The sequence below is a fragment of the Ciconia boyciana genome, chromosome 2, assembly GCF_034638445.1.
Source record: "Ciconia boyciana chromosome 2, ASM3463844v1, whole genome shotgun sequence".
Taxonomy (NCBI): Eukaryota; Metazoa; Chordata; class Aves; order Ciconiiformes; family Ciconiidae; genus Ciconia; species Ciconia boyciana.
Window position 1 is genome coordinate 41336797 of NC_132935.1, and position 20105 is coordinate 41356901.

Sequence of the window (20105 nt, forward strand, 5' to 3'; positions counted from 1 at the left end):
TCTTTTTTTAGCCTTTTAGCTTTTTTTGCCAGAACAGAAAGAAGAACACTTGGTTGGATATTTTATGGTTCCCGTTATTTTTCTTGTTAGCTCACTGTTTGTAGCTGTAGTCTTTTGAATCTCTCCAAATACATCAGTACTTCCTGCTGTTAATTTCATTTCTTCAATGGACCAACAGCTCTTTGTCTTATATGAAACAAGGCTACTGCATGTGATTAGACTGTTCAAAGGGAACATGGATCCCTGGTTAATATTAGATGTTGCCATGTTTTAATTATTATTTTTCAGTATGGCTTACCAAAGTAGATATTTCTTTAGCACAGGCGATTTGCCACAGCAACTGCGAGAGTGTTTCCTGAGACGCTGCAAATAATTCAGTAGTCCCACTATTCCTTACCTTTTCAGTGGCACACCTGAAGGTACGCCACACAATTGCCTAGACTACTTTTGCTGTTGCTTGGCTGGCTGTTTGGAAAGAGAATAGATTTTGGAAGATGTCTTTGCAACCCTTCCTTTTATGATCCAACTAAAATAATTTTATTTACAGCCATGTTACAGTTCTGCCCTCTTTCAAAGATGTTCACAGAGAGGAAAGCACCAGTCAGCAAGGGTTCTGGACTACCCTGATGCCCCAGTCAAGCATTTGTTCTGCATGTTTTAGCTGTGAATTTAGCTTTTGACCTGAGACATATAGTATCTCACACTGTGACTACGAAGTTGTTTAAACAGTACCTCCAGGATACCTTGTACTCGGCTCCAACTTGATTCACTTGCATCTAATTTATCTGATTTTGGATTACAGACTTCTTTGTTCAGGGAATGTCATCTTGTTCTGTCCGTACTTGGAGCCTGATGGTTAACCCACAGGCTAGACCTGCTAGATCTTTAACACTTTCAATAAATTGTAACAAGCAGAGGTTGAGCAGAAGCTGTGCTTTCCCTTCTCACACATTATATTAATCAGGAGGTTTTTAACGGTAACAGTGTTTTAATCTGTGTTTCTGGGCGCTGCTTTCAGCTTGTCTCTCTTAGTGCTGAAATTAGCGTTGCTTTCAAAGATAGGCGCAGAGTTCTCTTTATGTCATTTTTTATGACAGTGATCTATCTATGAAATTTTAAAGAGGATTTAATTTCTCCTGAAATTCAGTGGCATTTTGTCACCTATCCACAATAGAAGCATTGAAAAATTCAAGTCTACAAGCATAAACCAAGTACACTGATTTAATAACCTAACTCCCTTGGCTACTTCCTTGTCCTCTTCTTCTTGATTTTGCCCAGAGTTCATGATCTACTAATTTGCTTTTGTTTGCATTTGCATTTTCAAAGGAAGCATATTTACCGTGACTGAACTGTAATGTTTAACCATGCAGGCTTTGTTACTTTATGGGATTTTGTTTCTTTTTTTGTGGCATGAAGTACGTACACATACTCCTGCTTCTCCTAAGACATTTTCAAACAGCCTCTGTATCAATTCCATTAACTTTAATTTCCTAAACCTCTCCTTCAGGCTGTTAATAACTAACTTTCTATTTTTTTAATCACTTTTCTTGAAGCTGTGTGCCCTGGTCATATCCTTGGTTCGGTCCCCTTGTGAGGAGTTGGAACTTAATTACTGTATGTTATGGTCACTGCCAGCAACTTAGTCAATTGCTTCCTGAAACAATTCAGTGCCGAGTCAAGTACCAACTCATAAATTTCTGTGCACATGTATAATAGCAAGACACAATTTTTCCACATTTTGTCCTCCTGTGATGTTGTTTACGCAATATTTGCGTTGTTGAAATTACACATAATTATTGTACGACTGGGCTGTGTTGCCTTCCATTATTACTAGCTGAAATCCTCAGCTTCATTTCATCCCTCTCAAATCAGGAAAAAGACTTTACGCTGGCCCCAGTTAGGTAGCCAGAGTTTCCCATTTGTACTGTTCCCTCCTCAGCTTTTATGGCATATTGTGAACGCAACTGGAATATACTGATCTCTAACAAACTTGGGTGAGGCCAGGAGTACAGTTCTTAGCTCTACAATCTTTAGCAGAGCAGCTCTAAAGCTGCTCTATACCCCCTTAGGGATATAGATTCATCCCAGAGATGGCATTTACGTGGAATCGAAACCGTTTCAGCTCCACTCTCTTTCTCAGCAGTGACAGAAATATGACAAAAAGCAATATGCTCAAAATTTCCAGACTAACATGTTTTAGATGCAACTCTGGTTAAGATGTGGGGATGCAATATTCACCTAACTATTAGTCTTTTGAGGTACAGCCTGTAGAATTGAAATAAGAATTGGGAAGATGTGAGAGCAATAACATATCTCTCATCCTTAAATGCCTTCTTGGCCTGTAATATTACTGGACTAAGCAGATTTTTCTGGAGCTTGTAATTGCTAGTTGCATGGCTAACAAGAAATAGCTGTATAACCTAGTTCTGACAGAGGAACAAAGCTTTCCAGAAGATTAATTTACACACAATGCAGCATGCATTGAAGAAACAAGCTTTTGTAATAATTAGCTCCTTAGTAAAGAGTAAGCGTGTAGAGACTGGAAAAAGTACAATGGGTGATTGCAACAGCAGCATGGATTCAAGCAAGCCTAGTGACAATAGTGTCACAGTCTGATGTTCTAATAGTTTAACATGCAGATCTGAAGAGGAATTATTTTAAAATGACAGCCTGCTATTGTGTGTAGAGCACAAACAGGAGCCTGTTCAACAGAAGGATCCTCCATGTCACAGCCTGTTGCAAAATGGGCTATGGTTGCCAATTAGGTTGAGGCAGGACCTACACCCAGGCTGGGCAGGTATTTCATGTTGCCTCCTGCTGCCTCAGCTGCCAGTGGTTTTACCAAGCATAAGCTCCCTGTAGGGCCTGGTTTTGGTGCCACGGAGGTCAGGAGGAGTTTTGCTGTTGGCACATTTTCCCTTGACTCCAATGGGGTGTGGGCTTGGTGCTTTGCTCCAAACTGCCTGGCTTAGCCAGTGGAAACGCTGCACATTGAACAGTGTTTTATAGTGATCCCAATAACAAATGAGGGTTCCAGTAGTTTAGCAATAAGTACTTATAAAGAAAGCAGTTACAGTATATGGACTCCTTTTTATGGTAGCAAGTCATTCCAGATTGTGCAGGTTTATAGCAAATTTGTAACACTAAGATCGTATAAGAGTGCAGAAACATTTGACTACAGAGTCCTTCTTCTTTCTTTACCATTAATCAGATATGTCACAACAAAAGATGAGCTGTGATTTATTTCAGTGTATTTTCCTATAAAGCATGAGCCTGTCTTATGTTTGGTCTGCCACTTGGGTGACAGATGCACACCGGCACGTTGCAGTAGAGCTACAGAGCTAGTAGTGACTTTCCTGACGTTGCAAGAGTTGGGTAAACTTAGGTGAAAGTAAACTTAGGTGAAAATTGGTCATTCACATAGATGAATGACTGAGAGGGTCTGAGAAAGAGGTGTCATTCAGGAGTCCAGAGGCGTCATTCTGGTGGTTGTGGGCAATTTGCGCTTGGGCTCCTGAGCAGAGACTGTTCTGGGGAGTGTAAAAGGGCAAGAGGCAAGGGACACAGGTTGCAACAAGACAGACCCTGATTAGATACAAGGAGAGAAAATTCTTCCCTACGGGAGAGGTCAAACGCAGAACAGGTTACCCAGAGAGGTTGTCGGATCTCCATCCTTGGAGATATGCAAACCCTAGTTGGACAAGGCCATGAGAAACCTGATCTGACTTTGAATTAGTAGCTAACTTTGAAGTTGGTGCTCCTGTGAATGGGGAAGGAGGCCGTTGAACTTCTGAGGTGACTTCCAACCTAAATTATCCTGTTATTATATGTTTTTATGTACCCCAGACAGGGGAAAAATGTATGTGGTTTTGTAACTCTTTTTAATTGAGAGAAACTGGCTTCCAGAACTGATAAATGTGCTTTGTCATATAGAGTGACTCTGATTCTTGCCAGAATCTGTCATCCCAGGGACTCTAATTCTGAGTAAAAATCTGCCATTCCAGGCGTTTTCTTTTTGTGTTGACATAAAGGGTATTTCTGTGGTAGAGAAAGGAATGGATTTAAGTGTAGGATTTTCATTTGTTTATTGATTTTAAAGCCAGAATTTCAGGCCCTTACTCAGTTTTGAAAAAGTCTTGATTTGAGACAGGCCCCTTGTTAATGTCAGCATCAGCTTTTCCTAAGCAAGGACATCAGGACTGGGATCAATAGTCTTTTGGTTGAGTGGGGACTGGATGAAAATTGAGAAGATTCTCAGAATTTGTTCCATACAAAATAATCCTTCTGTGGGGTTTACTCTGCTACCTGGAATAATTACTTAATTTTTCCTGTGAAGGAGAGTCTCTCCAGCTGTTCACAGAACAAATCAACTTTATCAGCACTTTATTATAATTTGCCTTTGTGATTTTTCAGTTCATCTGAAAAATCTGATTTTAAGGAATTCACTGCTACAATTCTTTGATTTACAGCTGGAATGTAAAGAGGCTCCAAATTATTTTTTAATCCAAGAGGAAAATGTATTTTTTGAGTGCTAAAGAATTTTTCGCAGCTTTCTGATTATTTTGTAAAACTGTACTGTCTGGCACGCCAAGCCAGCCACCAATAATCAGTAAGGGCATAGCTGACTCATTTTGGTTGTATAGAAACATCATAACTGCCGAGTATCAAAACATTAGCTAACAAGTTGAGCAGAGCCTCTCCTGCCTCACCGACATGTGCAGCTTGTTTGTACTCTGAATGAAAACCACACAATGGTAAGCTGCCAATACACTACAGCTGATTATTTAAAAAAACCCACATGGTTGTATTAATACTGGAGACTGGCACCCCTTGTGAGTATGCACTTTTTATATAGCTGTCTTAAATCAATGTAAAACTGAAGGTTTTTCCTCTGTGCACATCTGATTCCCATAAATATTAACAAGAGTTACAGGCCATGTTGTTTGTGGACTGTACTCTCTGGAGTTCAAGTTTTGTAATGTTTGTAGACTTTTTGCCTTTTTTTTTTAAATGCTATCTGATGTTTTCATCTGAAGTCATATTACAAATAAAAAAAGAGCAAACAAAAGGCAGAACAGCTCCAGAGAACCATACGAACACACAGGAAAATCCACAATTTGAAAGCAACACTTTGCAATGAACACTCAGGCCTTACTACTTCTTTGCTAATATTTCCCTTTCTGAATCACTTTTTCGTTTACTTACCCAGCTCCCATCTGAGCTACATTTTTCCTGCTCTGTAGAAGAATTCATTTGATTTGACTTCCATTTATTTAAGTGCATGTTGACATCTGTTTATTTATTTAAATGTGCGTGCATGGGCTTATCAGAGTTAGAGAAAAAGATGTGAAGCCTGTTGGCCTGTTCTTAGGAAATATTACGGTATTAATTATTATTTTCCATTAGGTTGCTTGTCTAATTTCAGTTTGTAAATCCCTAATGACAGAACCTTTTCTGTGAATAGCTATTCCAAATATCACCTTGATTCAGAACATGGGAACATAATAAATACGCTGCTGGATCAGGCCAGTGGTCCATCCAGTACTCTGTCTCTAGCAGTGTCAGTAAGGGATGCTGTGTAGGGAGAGCACATGAGCCTGACCACTTTTTATTGTACTCCCCAGTCATCTACTGTCATAGGACTAGGAGTGCTAGAGGCAGCATCTCTACCTCTTCTCTTTAGTGTCTGTTTTTGGACTTGTCGGTCATTTGTCTGATCCATTTATGAACCTGCTGATACTATTTGGCACCACAGTGTTTATGACAGCAAGTTTACAACCTGCTGTGTAAAAAATAGATTACTAATCCACTGTAATTATCACCAACTCTAAGGAAGTAACACAGTAGCATCTTAAACACAGACCAGAAGTCCATTCTACCTTGGGGTTTAGCAACCCAGTACAAAATGATGGTTCTTGTTCTTAGGAGCCTACTGTATATTTTAAGCATTCTTGAGCAGAACCTCAAAGTTACAGAAACCTTTGGACCAGAAAGTACTGACAGCCTATTTCAGTCCCTTTAGTAATGTTGATTACTAAACCTGAACCTAGTCTAGAGGTTAAGTCTTTAGCCTTAAGTACATCCCGTTTTTGTCTTTGTGTTATGTCTGGTTTTTTTTTAGTACATCATCCTGACCTCTGTTGAGCTGGTGGAAAGGAAGGAGGCCTGAGGGGATGTAGAGACCTAAAGATACTCTTAAAATACATAGTTAATATTTAACTTACTCTCCCCATGTCCCCTGGAGATGTGGGAAGAGGTGCTGGCCAGTAGGTATATTCCTTGGAAGGCAGTTCCAGCTGCAGGGCTTTTCGCACTGTGGTCCCCCTTTCATGCAGCAGCTAAGTGTATTTTGCATCATGTCTTCCTGTCAGGCTGTTTATGCTGCAGCACAGACTAATTCTAGACCTCTTAATGTTTTATAGTAGTACACAGAGGTTTTGGTGTCATTTTTCTAGCTGATATCGTAGGAAAGTCTCTGCTTTGATGCGCCTGCTGCCTAAGACAGGACAACAGTCTGTTTCTGGATAAACTGGGGTCATTGCTGGTATGGTCTGAAGCGCTTGCTCATTTTCCTCTTGCTGGGGCTCAGCATTTTCCTTTAAAATATTCAGAAAAAAAACACTGTTGTCAGAATGCAGACAAATGTCAGATTAGACTTCACCTCTAAAGGAGCGTAACACACTGAATGCCACAGCAGCTTTAGCCAAGACCCGCCTGTTGACACAGTCAAAGTCATGGTCTCTTTACATTTTGGCAATCGCCCTCAGCACTATTGTTCCAGCCACGGAAGGACAAGCTTGCTTTGACATTTCCAACCAGCCGAGTCGCAGTGCCATGCAGCGCTGTTCTCGCCGCACCAAGGACATTGCCATCCCGACTGCAGTCACCCCAGCCTCATTCCTTCGCCTTTCCTTCTCAACGTCAGGATTTTGGTGAGGATCGTGGGACTCCGTGAGCCCCCTCTAGTGGATAGCTGATGCAAACTCCAGGTTCGTCTCAGAGAGTGCAATGCTTCGACTTCTAGCTTCTTGAGTGGTGGTAGTTCTGTGTCTGCTGAAGTGAGCGCTGGAGACCGAAATCTCATTATTTGATCCAGTGGTTTTGTTACTTTAAAAGCCAAAGGCAAATCAAGTGTGTCACAAAGCTTTTTATAGATTGTAAAATACGTGGCACCAAGTAAATCCATTGGCAACAGGGAGATAGCTTAGTTCTAACAGGGAGCGTTTGTATGTCTAGAAGTTTCGTAGCTGTGGGCAAGTACATTTGTATTAGTATTCTCATGTGCAAGTGAATTATTATATTTTTGAAGAAAAAGGTTTCATGCAGCAGCAGCAGATGCCTTTGATCAGCATGAATAGAATTATTTGTATGATAATTTGGAATTTAATTTGGTGTACAATATGTTCATTTAAAATTTTGTATTGACTTTTGAAATGACAGTCCTCAAGAGGAGTGCCCAAAATTCTCATTGAAGATTAAATAAGGGGAGAGTGATCGCTTGAGGAACTGGTCGCTGAAATGCTGAGATGCCAGTGTGAGCTCCTGCTGTGTAAGGGGCAAGAAGCATTTCACAGAGGCCGTTACTGGGCAGAAATGAAACACAAAATAGGAAGACACACTATCTGTGTTAAAAACTAATTTTGCTGAAGGTAGAAACAATGTTAGATAACAGGGTGACATTTTAACTTCTTAAACACATGACTGAGCAAAACATTGATCACAATTTTACAACGGGAATTAAATCTAAGAGTTTGTATTTTTTTAGCTGTTTTATCTATGTGGAATGTGCAAAAGTTGTTGGCAGATAAACTTCAAAGCAGCTGTGCTTAGGATGTTGAAGCTCTGCAATGTTATCAGACCCAGCCACAGAGATTACATTTTAGCATTAGTGCTGGAAAAGCTTGTGTTTGAAATGCATATTATTTCTCAGTAGATTGTGCCATCCTTCCTTCCTTCCTTCCTTCCTGTCTTTCTTTCTTTCTTTCTTTTTCTTTCCTTCCTTCCTTCCTTCCTCCCTCCCTCCCTCCTGCCTTTCTGCCCTTCCTTCCACCCCTCCTTTCTTCTGCCCTTCCTTCCCTCTTCCCTCCCTCCCTTTCTCACTCTCTTTATTTCTCTCTTTCCAACTGTCAGTCTGTTTTCCAGCACTTTTCTCTTTCCTCTCTTCCCCCCATCTCCCTTCCTGCCCCTCCATCCCCTCCCTTCCTTCCTCCCTTTCCATCCGCCTGCTAGTCTGTCTTCCAGCACTTTTCTCAAACACCACGTCCCAAGACATGCTGTGACACCTCACCAGAACAGACTTCATGTTTGCCATCCGGTGCCTGCTGCCTGACATGTATTCATGTATTAACTCCTACAGGCCCTCTTACCTTGCAGAAGAAGGCAGTTGAGGGCTCATGTTTTACTCTTTAGCATCCCTTTCACTGCTGTCCCTAAAGTGGTCCTCCAGCCGTTTTTCTCTGCTTGACTTTATGTTTAACCTTTCCTGAAATCACTTCTCCTACTCTTACTACTGACATTTGAGTGACTCGTCTTGGAAGGTGATATGTGAGACAAGTGACATTAAGATGGTACAGTCAGCCAGTCAGATGTGTGTTTGGACAGCCTATGTCCATAATCATACTCCTGCCTTGGAACAGAGCTGGCTGGCTGAGAGGCAACACTGGTGGGCTTCATTAACTGACTTTATTTCAGTATTCAAAGTGAGGGAGTTGGTAAATCATCATTAGCATCATTAGCATAATTATTCACACCTTTGTTGTAGATATTTGGTAACTGGCTATACATCACTTTCTCTGCAGCTGACCTTTTTTTTCTTGGGATTCCCGATGTTTATAATAGGAATCTACTTATATACATGCACAGCCATAGGCATGCACCTATGTATATTCATGCATGCACACACACATGCTGAGGCTTTATTAATTGATATTAACTGCTGGTGGTTTTTTATTACAAAATGTATTTCTCTATTAGTCTATTTGCACTGTTTTGTTTTAGCTTCATCTAATGCACTGGAACTCCACACTGTACAGCAGCATTGATGAGGCAGTAGGGAAGAAGCACGGCATAGCTATTATTGCTTTGTTTGTGCAGGTAAGTTTCCTGTGTTGCACTTGTTATCATGCACTATCATTTGTCTGAGGGAAGTAAGTTCCTTTCCATTTTCTTTCATTTTTAATGATTTCATAAAATAAAACAATGTATGTCTGCTGGTATTCTATTCAAAAGATACTTCACAGTCATATCTTCTGTGTATGTGCTACATAAGTAATTCTTGTTTAAACAGGCTATTGAAAGTATGTTAGTTAAAGAAGGGATAATACATAGTTGGCCATCTCTCTCTGTGACTCTGGCTGTAAGCAGACATCCACTCTCCATTCCTCTGAGGGCAGAATAAGGGCAGTCAGGAGGTACAGGTGCTTCGCTACCTCTGTAATGTGTTTTTCTCCATTCCTGGCCAGGCCTGCTGTTCGGGGATTGAGGAAATATACAGAGGAGAGGAGGAAAGAGGGAAAAAAAGCCCTGCTAACCCATTGGCACAGCTGAAAACTGGTAGTAGGATTGTGTTTTCTGAGCACAGTGACAAGTGTGTTTCTTCATACAGGACAAATATGAGGTAGAGTCGTATTACTTCTTCAGAGACGCCAGACTGAGAGTGTAAAGAGTCTTGCCACAGACCCTCAGAAAAGCCTGCAACGAGGAGGCTTAAAGCTTGCTGGGGAGAAGGTGTAATGCAAGCTGGGAAGTTAGCCCCATAATCTAATTGCTGTTAAAGGTTTTTCAAGGGCTGCACTCTATAAAGAAGATTTTCAGTTTTAGTCCTCAAGCACCAGATTCTCATCTTCCTCATGAGAAATGGCAAACTGTTTTATTTAAATGGGTTTGGAGGAAGAGGTTTAGAGTTCATGCTTAGATCAAATGGATTTTCTTTCACAGTGATATTATTAATTTGTCGTATTCCATAACGAGTTTATGAATGCCTTTGAGCATTACCTCTGTTTGAATTTAAAGGTACATTGGTTACAGCTCCAACACTCAGATAGAACTGCTAAAAATGGAAGTTAGAAAGTCTTCAGTTTTGTATCCTAGAGGGCTGTGTGATAATTGCTTATGTAAGTCACCTTCTAATTCCAGCAGAGGTAACCTTCAAGTTTGTTAGAAAGTTATATATAAGTTCTTAAATAAATCTGAAACTTCAGTGATAGATTTTCCACTTCTGGTCTCTCACCTTCATCAGAATTCTTAAGCATTCCAAAGGGCTTTTTAATTAGCCAAGAAAGGCATCATATAATTACAATTGACCAAGGAAAAATAGTATTTATGCTGTTTAAAGGAACAGGGAGAGGAAATTCGGTGACCATTTTTCCTGTTAAAGTCACGGAAATATAATAGTTTTGCACCGTGGTTCTCAAACATAATTTTAAGGTCAATGAAAATATTTTCACTGCTTTAAGTGACAGCCCTTGGTTACTATTAATTTAGAAACAGCATCTTTGAAGTGATTTCAGTATCTTTTACCCACTTCAAAGGTTTTAAATGGAAATCCTGTTCTGAAACAAAATAAAATCCTCTTAAATTTGTAGAAATGACAAACTACCTATTGTTGACATTCAATTGTTTCCTTCCAGTGACTACTGTGGCATTCTATTCCAAGAGAAACAAAAAGCGAACAAATTTTTCAGGGTCCAGCTGTCCCGTTCTCACTCATGCCTGCTTCATTCCTCATATGTGCACACATTGGCAAAGAAATCAAGTGGAAGGTCATTCTGAGTCTCCCTATTTTGCCAATGTTGTCCTGAAAGCAAAAGCTAGGGTCCTAGGATGGGTGATTTAGATCAGAAGCAGCTGAAATCAGCATACAGGGTGGACAATGTTCATACAAAATAAGAATATCTTATTTCAAGAATGCATTTCTTTTGAAAGCCCCATCTTCTGTGCCTTAAAGACGTTCAGTAAAGGCAGTGCTGAAGGCTGCTGGGAGCAGGATCCTAGAGATGCCGTGAGGGAGGGGATCTGCCATTCTGTGCTCTGCAGGCAGGAAAAAACCTCCCCCAAGCTTCAGAGATACCTTGGGCCAGGTTTGCAATGCTGTGGGAACAAAGTCAAAAAGTGTCTGTCATGTTTGTTCACTCTGTTCCTTTCTGTGTACTTTTCTGACAAAAACTGGTAAGGACAAACTGTATCCTTGGCATTTAATATGCCATAATGCTGCATGATTTTGACTCCACATGCTGCAAAACGGGGTTAGTCAAAACTTACCAGACTTAACTGTGACTCTTTCTCTTGTTCTGTGAGTTTCTGTCTCTGCTTTAAAGTTATTCACACCTTGTTTAGTTTTGACTGGTGACTTTATCATGATTTAATTGTTTGGAGTTGCCATGTATCTGTGTATTTCATTAACATAAGGTTGTGTAGCTTAACTGAAAACAACTACAGAACTTAATGTTCTGGTTGACCTCTGTCTTGCCTCACAGTTTCAGAAATAGCAAAATACTGAAACTCAACTTTGCTTGCTGTATTTCAGATAGGAAAAGAGCATGTAGGCCTAAAGGCTGTAACTGAAATTCTCCAGGACATCCAGTACAAGGTAAGGCATTGTCTGAAAAAATACTTCCTTCACTGACCAGAGAAAGAGTGACAGAGCGAAGGGTATATACGAAACACTGAAGCCAAGTGAAGGGTTGCAGATGCGTCTGTAGTAAAAGCACATGTGAAAGCCATAGTTTGGTGGCCTGCATCAGAAGCTCAGCATTTTACAGCACTTTCAGATAATATACAGTCTTTATAGTTCCTTTTCTGGTGGCCAGAAGGTTTGATCTTCTGTACCAGTAACTGATTGCAAGTACTACTTTTTCAGTGATTATCATGAAGTCAGTGTGAATGTGAGCACTGCAACACGCTTAGTGAACACCAGCAGCAGCAGCATCTCCAAAATTATCTGGTTTTAATTTGTAGAGGAAAAGAATAGATGAACTGGGCACCCATATTAACTTGCAGTGGGAAATCAGCAAAAACACAATGCTGTCTTGCCAGGTGGATTATGTGTGGGGATCCTGAAGGACAGATAATAAGCCTAGCAGGACTGAGGAGATATGAGCGCTCTCCAGAATGTTGATGCTATCTTAAATGACCTTGGGCAAGTTACTTCCATCTCTCTGCTTTGTGGTCTCTGTCCGTAACATAGAAATAATCATACTTACCTTTGATTTTAAAGGATTTTGAGATGTATTAATGAGACATTCTGTATTGGTCTGGAGAGATTAGCCATTCACTTCAGTGGGTGCTGAAGTGTAGAAAATTGGAAGGGAAATGAAAATCTTCTTTTAGTCAAATAATATATGGTAAACTTCAGTCATGATGTTTAATATTACAAACTATTTTTTTATGAAGGTATCAGAGAAAACAATAGTGTATGGAACTCTGCAGTTTCGTTACTGAAAGGACAGCCAAGTAAAGGAAGGTCATGAAAGGCCTCGTCATTGTGAGCGTGTTATACTAACGACTTTCAGAGGGGCAGCATCAAACATACTTTTGGCATACATAAAATTTTCTTGCCTTAAATATGTGGAACCAGCTTTATTTTATTAAGTGTTACCCACACCAGTCAAGGAAAAGCTCACTTTGGCCCTTGTTTTTTAAACTCATTTTATATGGAACCCCTGAATTTCATGTGGAGAATTTCAAGGCTAGGACCTGGAAGGAGCCCACGTACTAAAGGCAGAAAGTTAACAAATTGCTGAGATAACCTTAGAAGTAAAATATAAAATAGAATAAAAAACGTGTTTGTGTAGCTGCAAGGACAAATGCAATGATGATTAAATGGGGATTATTAATGAGGTTGCTTTGCACAGGAATTCAAGGCTTAATGTTATAAGAACACACAGTATGTTTTACCTCTCCATTCATAATAATTTTAATAAGAAACTAGAGATGAGTTTGATTTGTATTCATTTTTTCAGGGAAAGTCCAAAACAATACCCTGTTTTAATCCCAACTCTTTATTGCCAGGTAGGTGCCTTTGCTTACTTTTGTGTGGGTGGATTACTAGCTAATTGCAGAGGCTGAGATAATCTTGATCTAAAGCACAGCCTAACTGCAAGCCTGAGAGTATGTCCCATAAAGCGGTAATGCATTTTGCACCTTGTGGTGCTAACAGGGATAGGGATGAAGTCCCTTTGGAATTTATGATAAATCCACACCTTCGTCGTGTGAGTGGGATGTGATACTGTAGTCCATGCACTGCTGGCAACACTGTGGCTAGCTTTCATGATGATTGATCATCCCACCTAGAAGGGGAGCTGCGTGTACTCCTTTCTTTACTTTGGCATAAAATAGGAAGCGTAAGGGTACCCACTTACCCACTTACCACATTTTGGCAGTGTCAAAAGACAGTGCCGTAATGCAATGACAGTTGTATAGCATACAAGGAGTAGTGACAATGGGAGGCAAATTCAAATTCATACAGCTAAAAGTTAAAGAGTAAGAGTAAGAAACAACTGCTTCCTCTACCTTGTCTTGAAAAAAAAAGTGACTTTTAAAAAAATGCATTTCTACAAAATGAATGTTTTCTGCGAGGAATCCTTCTGAGCTAAATTCCGTGTCAGAGTGGCAAGATCTTTAATTTTCCAAAGTAATCCAGGCCTCCATTAAACTATATTAATTGTATCAAAAGAATATCATTTAGGTTGCAAAGTCAAGTGCTCAGCAATTAGGAATTGCAGGAATTAAGGCTGCCTGTGCCCCTTCATGCATATGCGTTATAAAACATCTTTTAATTGCGTGACCATAAGTTATTTTTTACAGGACCCCTGCCTCACAGTTCCTGTTTGATGCTGATCAAGTCACATAAACCAAAATTTTCATAAGACATCTCTAACTATGTGTTCCTCATTTTCTAGGTGCCCGACTTGAGATCATGGGGTCTGATTTGCAGAAGTGCTGAGTGCTTACACCTGCAACTGAAGTCAATGGGAGCAGTGCTCTGACTGCATTAAGTGCTATAGAAAGTTAACTACTCTGAGAAATCAGGTTCTAAGCATCTCATATTGAACACCTCAAATGAATAGATGCATTTGACCTTAACTTCTCTGTGCCTCAGTTCCCCAGCTTTAAAGTGTGGGGGTAATCTGTCCTTCCTCACCACACTGAGGTGTTGGAAGGATAAATTAATTCATGTTTGTGAAGTACTCAGACACTGAAGAAATTAGTGCATTAGAAATATGAAAAAATGACAAAATGTGGTCCTTCTAACAAGCAGGATTTGAATAGCATGGGAAAAAGAAGACCAAGGACCACATATCATACTGAGAAAGCCAAATGTTATTAGATGCTTTTCAAAAGAAAATCATCCATCTTTGCAAGTAAATGATGAAAAGTTCTCTAGAAAAGGCATACGTGATCATGTAACAAGATGGTGTCACAATGCGTGCACAGGATGGGCTGAATTAATTCTTGCAGTTCTTAACTTTTGAGTGTTTGACAATGCAACTAGCTTTCAATGAATTTGCTATGTGATTCCCTAACTAAAAAAGATTTTTAGAAAATTTAAAAAAAATTTTCTTTTTCCCTAAAAAAGAAAATTACACCAACAAAACAAAATCCATTCACTGACAATCACAGGCTTCATTAGCAAGATTTAATTCTACTGATACTTGTCTGAGCTAGTAGTGAAATGGCAGTAACAAGTTAGATCAACCAAGCAAGTTTATTCCAGTTTCCAACCTCCCACCCTGTCCTTGTCAAGCTAGTCACAACCTTCCCCCTAGTTCTCTGTGCCATAGTTAACCAGCCTGTGTCTCAAGGTTTGTTTCTTGTCCCCTCTTTTACAGTGAGGCAGTTTCCTATATGTACTTCTTAAGCTGTGTCAGGGAGTCATTTGTGAGTATGGCCTACAGCAGCAAAGGGCAGCCCTGTGTAGTCTCACTTATGAAGTGTGGTGTGACTGGAATCTCTGAGGAATTAAAATAATTAAAATCAAACATGTATGTAGAGTTAAAACTCTGGTTTTATATAAGTTTATAAGTTTATATAAGTTTATAAACTTATTAAGTTTATTCTTAAATAAACCTTGATTTTTTTTTTTTTTCCCCCTGTGAAATTCAAGTCACTTTTCCAAAGCTGGGAGACATCAGTGCATCTCAAAAAATATGTCACCAGAACTGTGAACTGAAAAGTTTGGCTTGAGCTGTTTTCACTGAATTTTTCTAAAAAATGAAATAAATTAATCCTTGAGATATATCCTAAATGTAGAAGTCAGTTAAAATTTGATCACCACAGCCCCTCTGCCTTCAAAATGGGATGTGTTTTGAGTTTTTGACACTAACAGGAGCTATTTCCCACCATATTATTTAATTGCTGTGCATATTATTTAATTGCTGTGTTAGTTTAAGGAGGTGTGCACATGTTATTTTTCACATCTATAAAGTGGCATTTTCATCTTTAAAATACTCATCTGCAAGGGAAATTTACTATAATATAATGACCAATAGCTCGTGTACATTCACCTGAGAAAGTAGTGGACAGTGTTTGGTAGGTTATAAATTCACACCTTAACTTACTGCATCCTAATGTAAACATATGAGTAAGCCCATGGCTATCATAAGCTGTCATAATTGGAAAGACACAATTATCTTCCTTAATGTCATTAAAATTCCACATTTATTTTAATTTCAGATCCTCTACTGCGTGACTACTGGGTGTATGAGGGCTCTCTAACCATTCCACCCTGCAGTGAAGGTGTCACCTGGATATTATTTCGCTATCCTTTGACTGTGTCCCAAGTGCAGGTAACAGCTGTGCTTAAAGTGACCTTGGAATATGGTTATGAGCTAAAGGTTATAGCGTGCAAATATATATATCAGGGCATTATATCTGTTCTCCTTGAAGATCCCATTAGATCAGTACATGGCTTTTCAAGTAAAGGTTAAGCCTTTTGAGTCACTGAAAGCAATGCAAAGGTCAGAGATGAAAAACCTTGTTATCATTTATCATCTGCATTTAAAATAATTCTTTATTTAAGTGAAAGAAAAAGAAAGAAGTCAATGGGCAAAAGAAATTCAATTCTTTGTAATTGTTAGCTTTCAAATATCACTGCTTTTTGATGTTAAAGGAACAAAAAAGCACAAGGAGACACTATGTCCTGGAGAATGAAAAATGTTAACATAGTACAGGCTAGCTATATTGCATTGAACTATATTTAACTGATCTTGCTCTTTTTTAATTCTGTTTTATAATAAATGTCAAATGGAAATTACCTATTTACATTTGATTTCACACATATGTATTTTAAAGTTTTTTTTTTTTTTTTTTTAAATTATATCTAATGGTCATGTGAGCCTTTCTAAAGAAAACATTTCAAATCTGTCTACAAATAATCCTGGTAAAAACAATGAAAACTCCTGATGAATATTCTCCCACACCCTGTGAATCCCAACTTGGAGGACTGTGGGTTTAATTTAAGTGAAACTATCTAGAATCCCTGAAGCTGAATGCATTAGTTTTCATTGCCTGCTCTGAAGCATGTGCAAACAGAAGAGAAAAAGTATAAAAGGTGATAAACTCACATTTAAATTATTTCAGCTTTAATAAGCTAAAATTTTGCTAGGAATCCCAGCACAATATTTTAACAATTTTAACAATTTGAAATTGGCAGTGTTTCTTTTCATATGAAAACTGAATTCTAGTTCTAATCATAGGATAAAAACAATAGCTCCCAATAAGTTTATTTGTATGGTAGCTGCAACTTAAATATATCCCATCATGAATCTGGGATATATGAATCTATTTATTTGCTTATGAAAGGATAAGTCTTATGGCTGCTTACTACTGAGTAAATGGAAACAGAACTCTGTTGGCATTGTTAGATTCAGAATAACTTTCAAAGACTGAGTGCATTTTGTAACTTGGCAGCTAATTGTCCAGATATGATATGGATAAAGCGGACTTAATCAGAAGTATAAAGACCATAGCTATTACACTGAGACATTGTATGATGTTTTGTTTCATGCTGGTTGCAGATTTTGTGGTCTCTATTCCCTTTTAATCCAGTCAATGCACAGAGGAGGGCGCAGTTCAAGCCATCCACGTGTGGTGGGAGACGGCGAGGGGGTGAATGAAAGAGGAATTAAGCAGAGAAATGCAACTTTAGTTAATATTATTATGTGTTCATTTACCACAAGAAAACAAGATGTTGGAACATGATGTGAAGGGGATAAGTCTCCAGAAGAGAATATTGTGCTTGGGAAAAAGAGTGCCCCACAGTGCCTGGGTAAAAGAGTGTGATTCATAACCATGGCCTTCTTTAGGTGAGGGATAGCTGGTTTGTGTTATTGCATTACTTTGATCAGTATAAACCCAATCCAACAAGAACATTGCAGTGATGGAGGGCGTACAAGTCATGGAGGGGCTTTTTGCCTGCCACTGACACAGTATGCAGGTGAGATGTGGCACTGGAGCAGAGTGAGAGATTGGTCTGGACTGATGCCAAGATGATCTACAACACTTTGTACTTGTTGTAGATTAGCATCAATTAGAAAAAAATCCTCACTGCTAGTTATGGACGCAGCAGCATTAAAGTAAGGGTTGTGCAGAAAAGACTTATTAAGAACATGAAGAACTTTTGCCAAGGTGGGATAAAAATTTAACTTGCATCAGATACTGCTTTCAGATGTCAACTGAAAATAAATATGGGGACAAATAAGTAAGAGACAGTGATTCTGGGATTCTAAAGTCAAAAGGGACTGAGAGTTCTCCAGGATGCCCAAAATAAGATTTTGGGGGTGCCAGAATATTTTGCTATAACCTAGACATCCAAGATTTTAACTTGTAATCAGCATTTTGGCTGCAATTACGTATCTGGCCTCTTTTGTGCATGTGGGCATGAATGCCTATGAGAGATTCTGTTTAAGGAGAGATTAGAAAGGCAAGGGCTTTTGTCTATGGAAAATAAGAGGATGTAGTATAGCATATACCATTCTGAATCATCCATGGAAGGCTGGTAAAGGCATTTAATTTTATTAAGCCTGCTTGTAGTATTAAAGCATAGATATCAGTGAAAATGCATTTCTAATGGATTTAAATACATTATTTTTACATGTGTCATTAACTTGTAGAACTTTCTTCTGTGGGATACTAATGAACACAGCTTATGAAACTTCAAGCGATTTATATAAATACTGGTAGCATCTGTGGTTATAGCCCATAAGAGACAAATTCAAGGCTTTCTATTGTCATTTTTCAGGCCATAAAATAATCAACTTCTGAGTGTCAATAACAAGTAACAATAAAGAACGACATAGTCTGATATGGAATAGGTTTTATTGCCTTCCTCTGATGAAGCTAGTTAATATATTGGAGACAAGATACCCATTCACATTCTCATTGTCTGTAATTAACATAGCAATATTGATTAGCTTAACAAACTGTGGGTCATAAGGGGAAAAATGAATAAAATTGCAATTGTAGTTCATGGTCACATCTATATATTTTCACATCTGCTTATTTTGAAACAATGGAGAAGTAACTATTTTGGCATAGGCATAATAGGCTGACCATTGCAAAGCAGAGAACCTTTTTCTGTTTCTCCTGAAGACATTAATAGATAGTAAAGTTCAACTGATGAGTTGATTTACTACTGATCTAAGTCAATGTTAAGTGAAAGGAGATTCATCTCCATATGCACTTCATTTCAGCAGTTGGGATCTGAGTGTGTTGGTTATATGAATAGCAAAAGAGCAAGCCAGGACTGCAGTGTCAGGATATGCTTTCCTGGAGTCCAGTGCTGTTTCCTCCCTGGACGTCATTTTTTTGGCATGAGGCTTCACTTCAATCAGAGAGCTGTTTCCTTCACAGGTGGTTCTGTGAGGTCTGGATAAAGTGTGCAGGTGACTCGATGATCTTAAAGGTCTTTTCCAACCTATACGATTCTGTGATTCTATGACTCTTCTCCCTTCAAGAATAAGGGCTTTGCAAATATGGTTCTTGGGAGTTTTATTACTGACCTCAGTGGAAAGGAGCTTGTCTGGAAAGCTGCACCCTGCAGTGCTCTTTTTGCATATTCCTGCCCTCACTTTGTAGTTTTTATCATCCTCCCTTGTCTTATGTTGAAATACACAGCCCAGAAAGAACTGTGTTGACTGCTTTTGTGAGACACCTCGCCCATGCATGTACACTGCTGAAATGCAATGGGAGAAAATAGAAAACTCCCTCCTATTAGGCTAGTAAAGAGCAGGAAATAATTGAAAAAGACTTGCTCGTGCTTCTCTCCACTGTATTTTTAAAAGATTGGACATTTGTGAATAACGTGCTTTGTGGTTCACTGAAGCCCAGAATAAGTACATTGTCTAAGCCACTCAGAGTAGGGATTTTAAACAATGATGCAGCAAGGAGCTGTCGTTCTTCTGTGCTCATTGTCAGATTTAACCGGTTTTGTATTGAATGGTGAGGTCTCTAGTCCTTTTGTCTACCTCATTCAAAATCAAGACCTCCTAAAGGGCAGCAATAGTAAGGAGCATATGGAGCTGAAGTGGGAATTGTGCAAAATTTATGTAGTTTGTGAACTAAAGCACTCTGAGAGGTTCACGGTATTCTGTTCACTGGGAAACAGGTCTGTGTTCTTGGAAGGTGTCATGGAGGCACGTGAATTTTTCAAACAGAAGGATAATGCTTCTATTCCTCATATAGAAGAAAAGTTTGTAGAGAAAACATGCAAATTCTTTGTTTTGTGTGTTCTTCAGCAAATTTTTAAGTGAAACAGAATAAAGCAGTATTCAGGAGCTGAATACAGGGAAGTGGTAAAAACATTCTTGCAAAATTCTACAAAATATAAACTAACTTTGGTTTTGCTCAGTAGAAATGCTAACATTGTGTATTTACCCTTTCACTGATTAGAATTGGATCCTGAATTCTGGTATGAACAGGTCTAGGTCATCCTTAGTGTCTTCTGGGCATGAGAAAAACTTTTATAAATGGATGTTCCTGTTGAAAGTGTGAATATCCAAGGGTGCTTAGCCATATGCCTCTAAAATATCTATTTCCTCGGCAGTCCTACAGGTTGTACTTCACAGCAATGACTTGTGAGGCTTTGGGAGGAGATAGTAAATGGTTCC

At 39.0% G+C, this 20105-nt stretch overlaps 1 protein-coding gene across 1 annotated transcript in view; it reads left to right on the top strand.

Moving 5' to 3' along the window:
• Positions 1-20105, top strand: part of CA8 (carbonic anhydrase 8) — a 37909-nt gene that overhangs the window by 15500 nt on the left and 2304 nt on the right. The window contains exons 4-7 of the mRNA XM_072851256.1: positions 8998-9093; positions 11525-11587; positions 12960-13008; positions 15673-15785. Of these exons, the coding sequence (XP_072707357.1) occupies positions 8998-9093; positions 11525-11587; positions 12960-13008; positions 15673-15785 (321 nt within the window). The remainder of the gene's footprint in view (positions 1-8997; positions 9094-11524; positions 11588-12959; positions 13009-15672; positions 15786-20105) is intronic.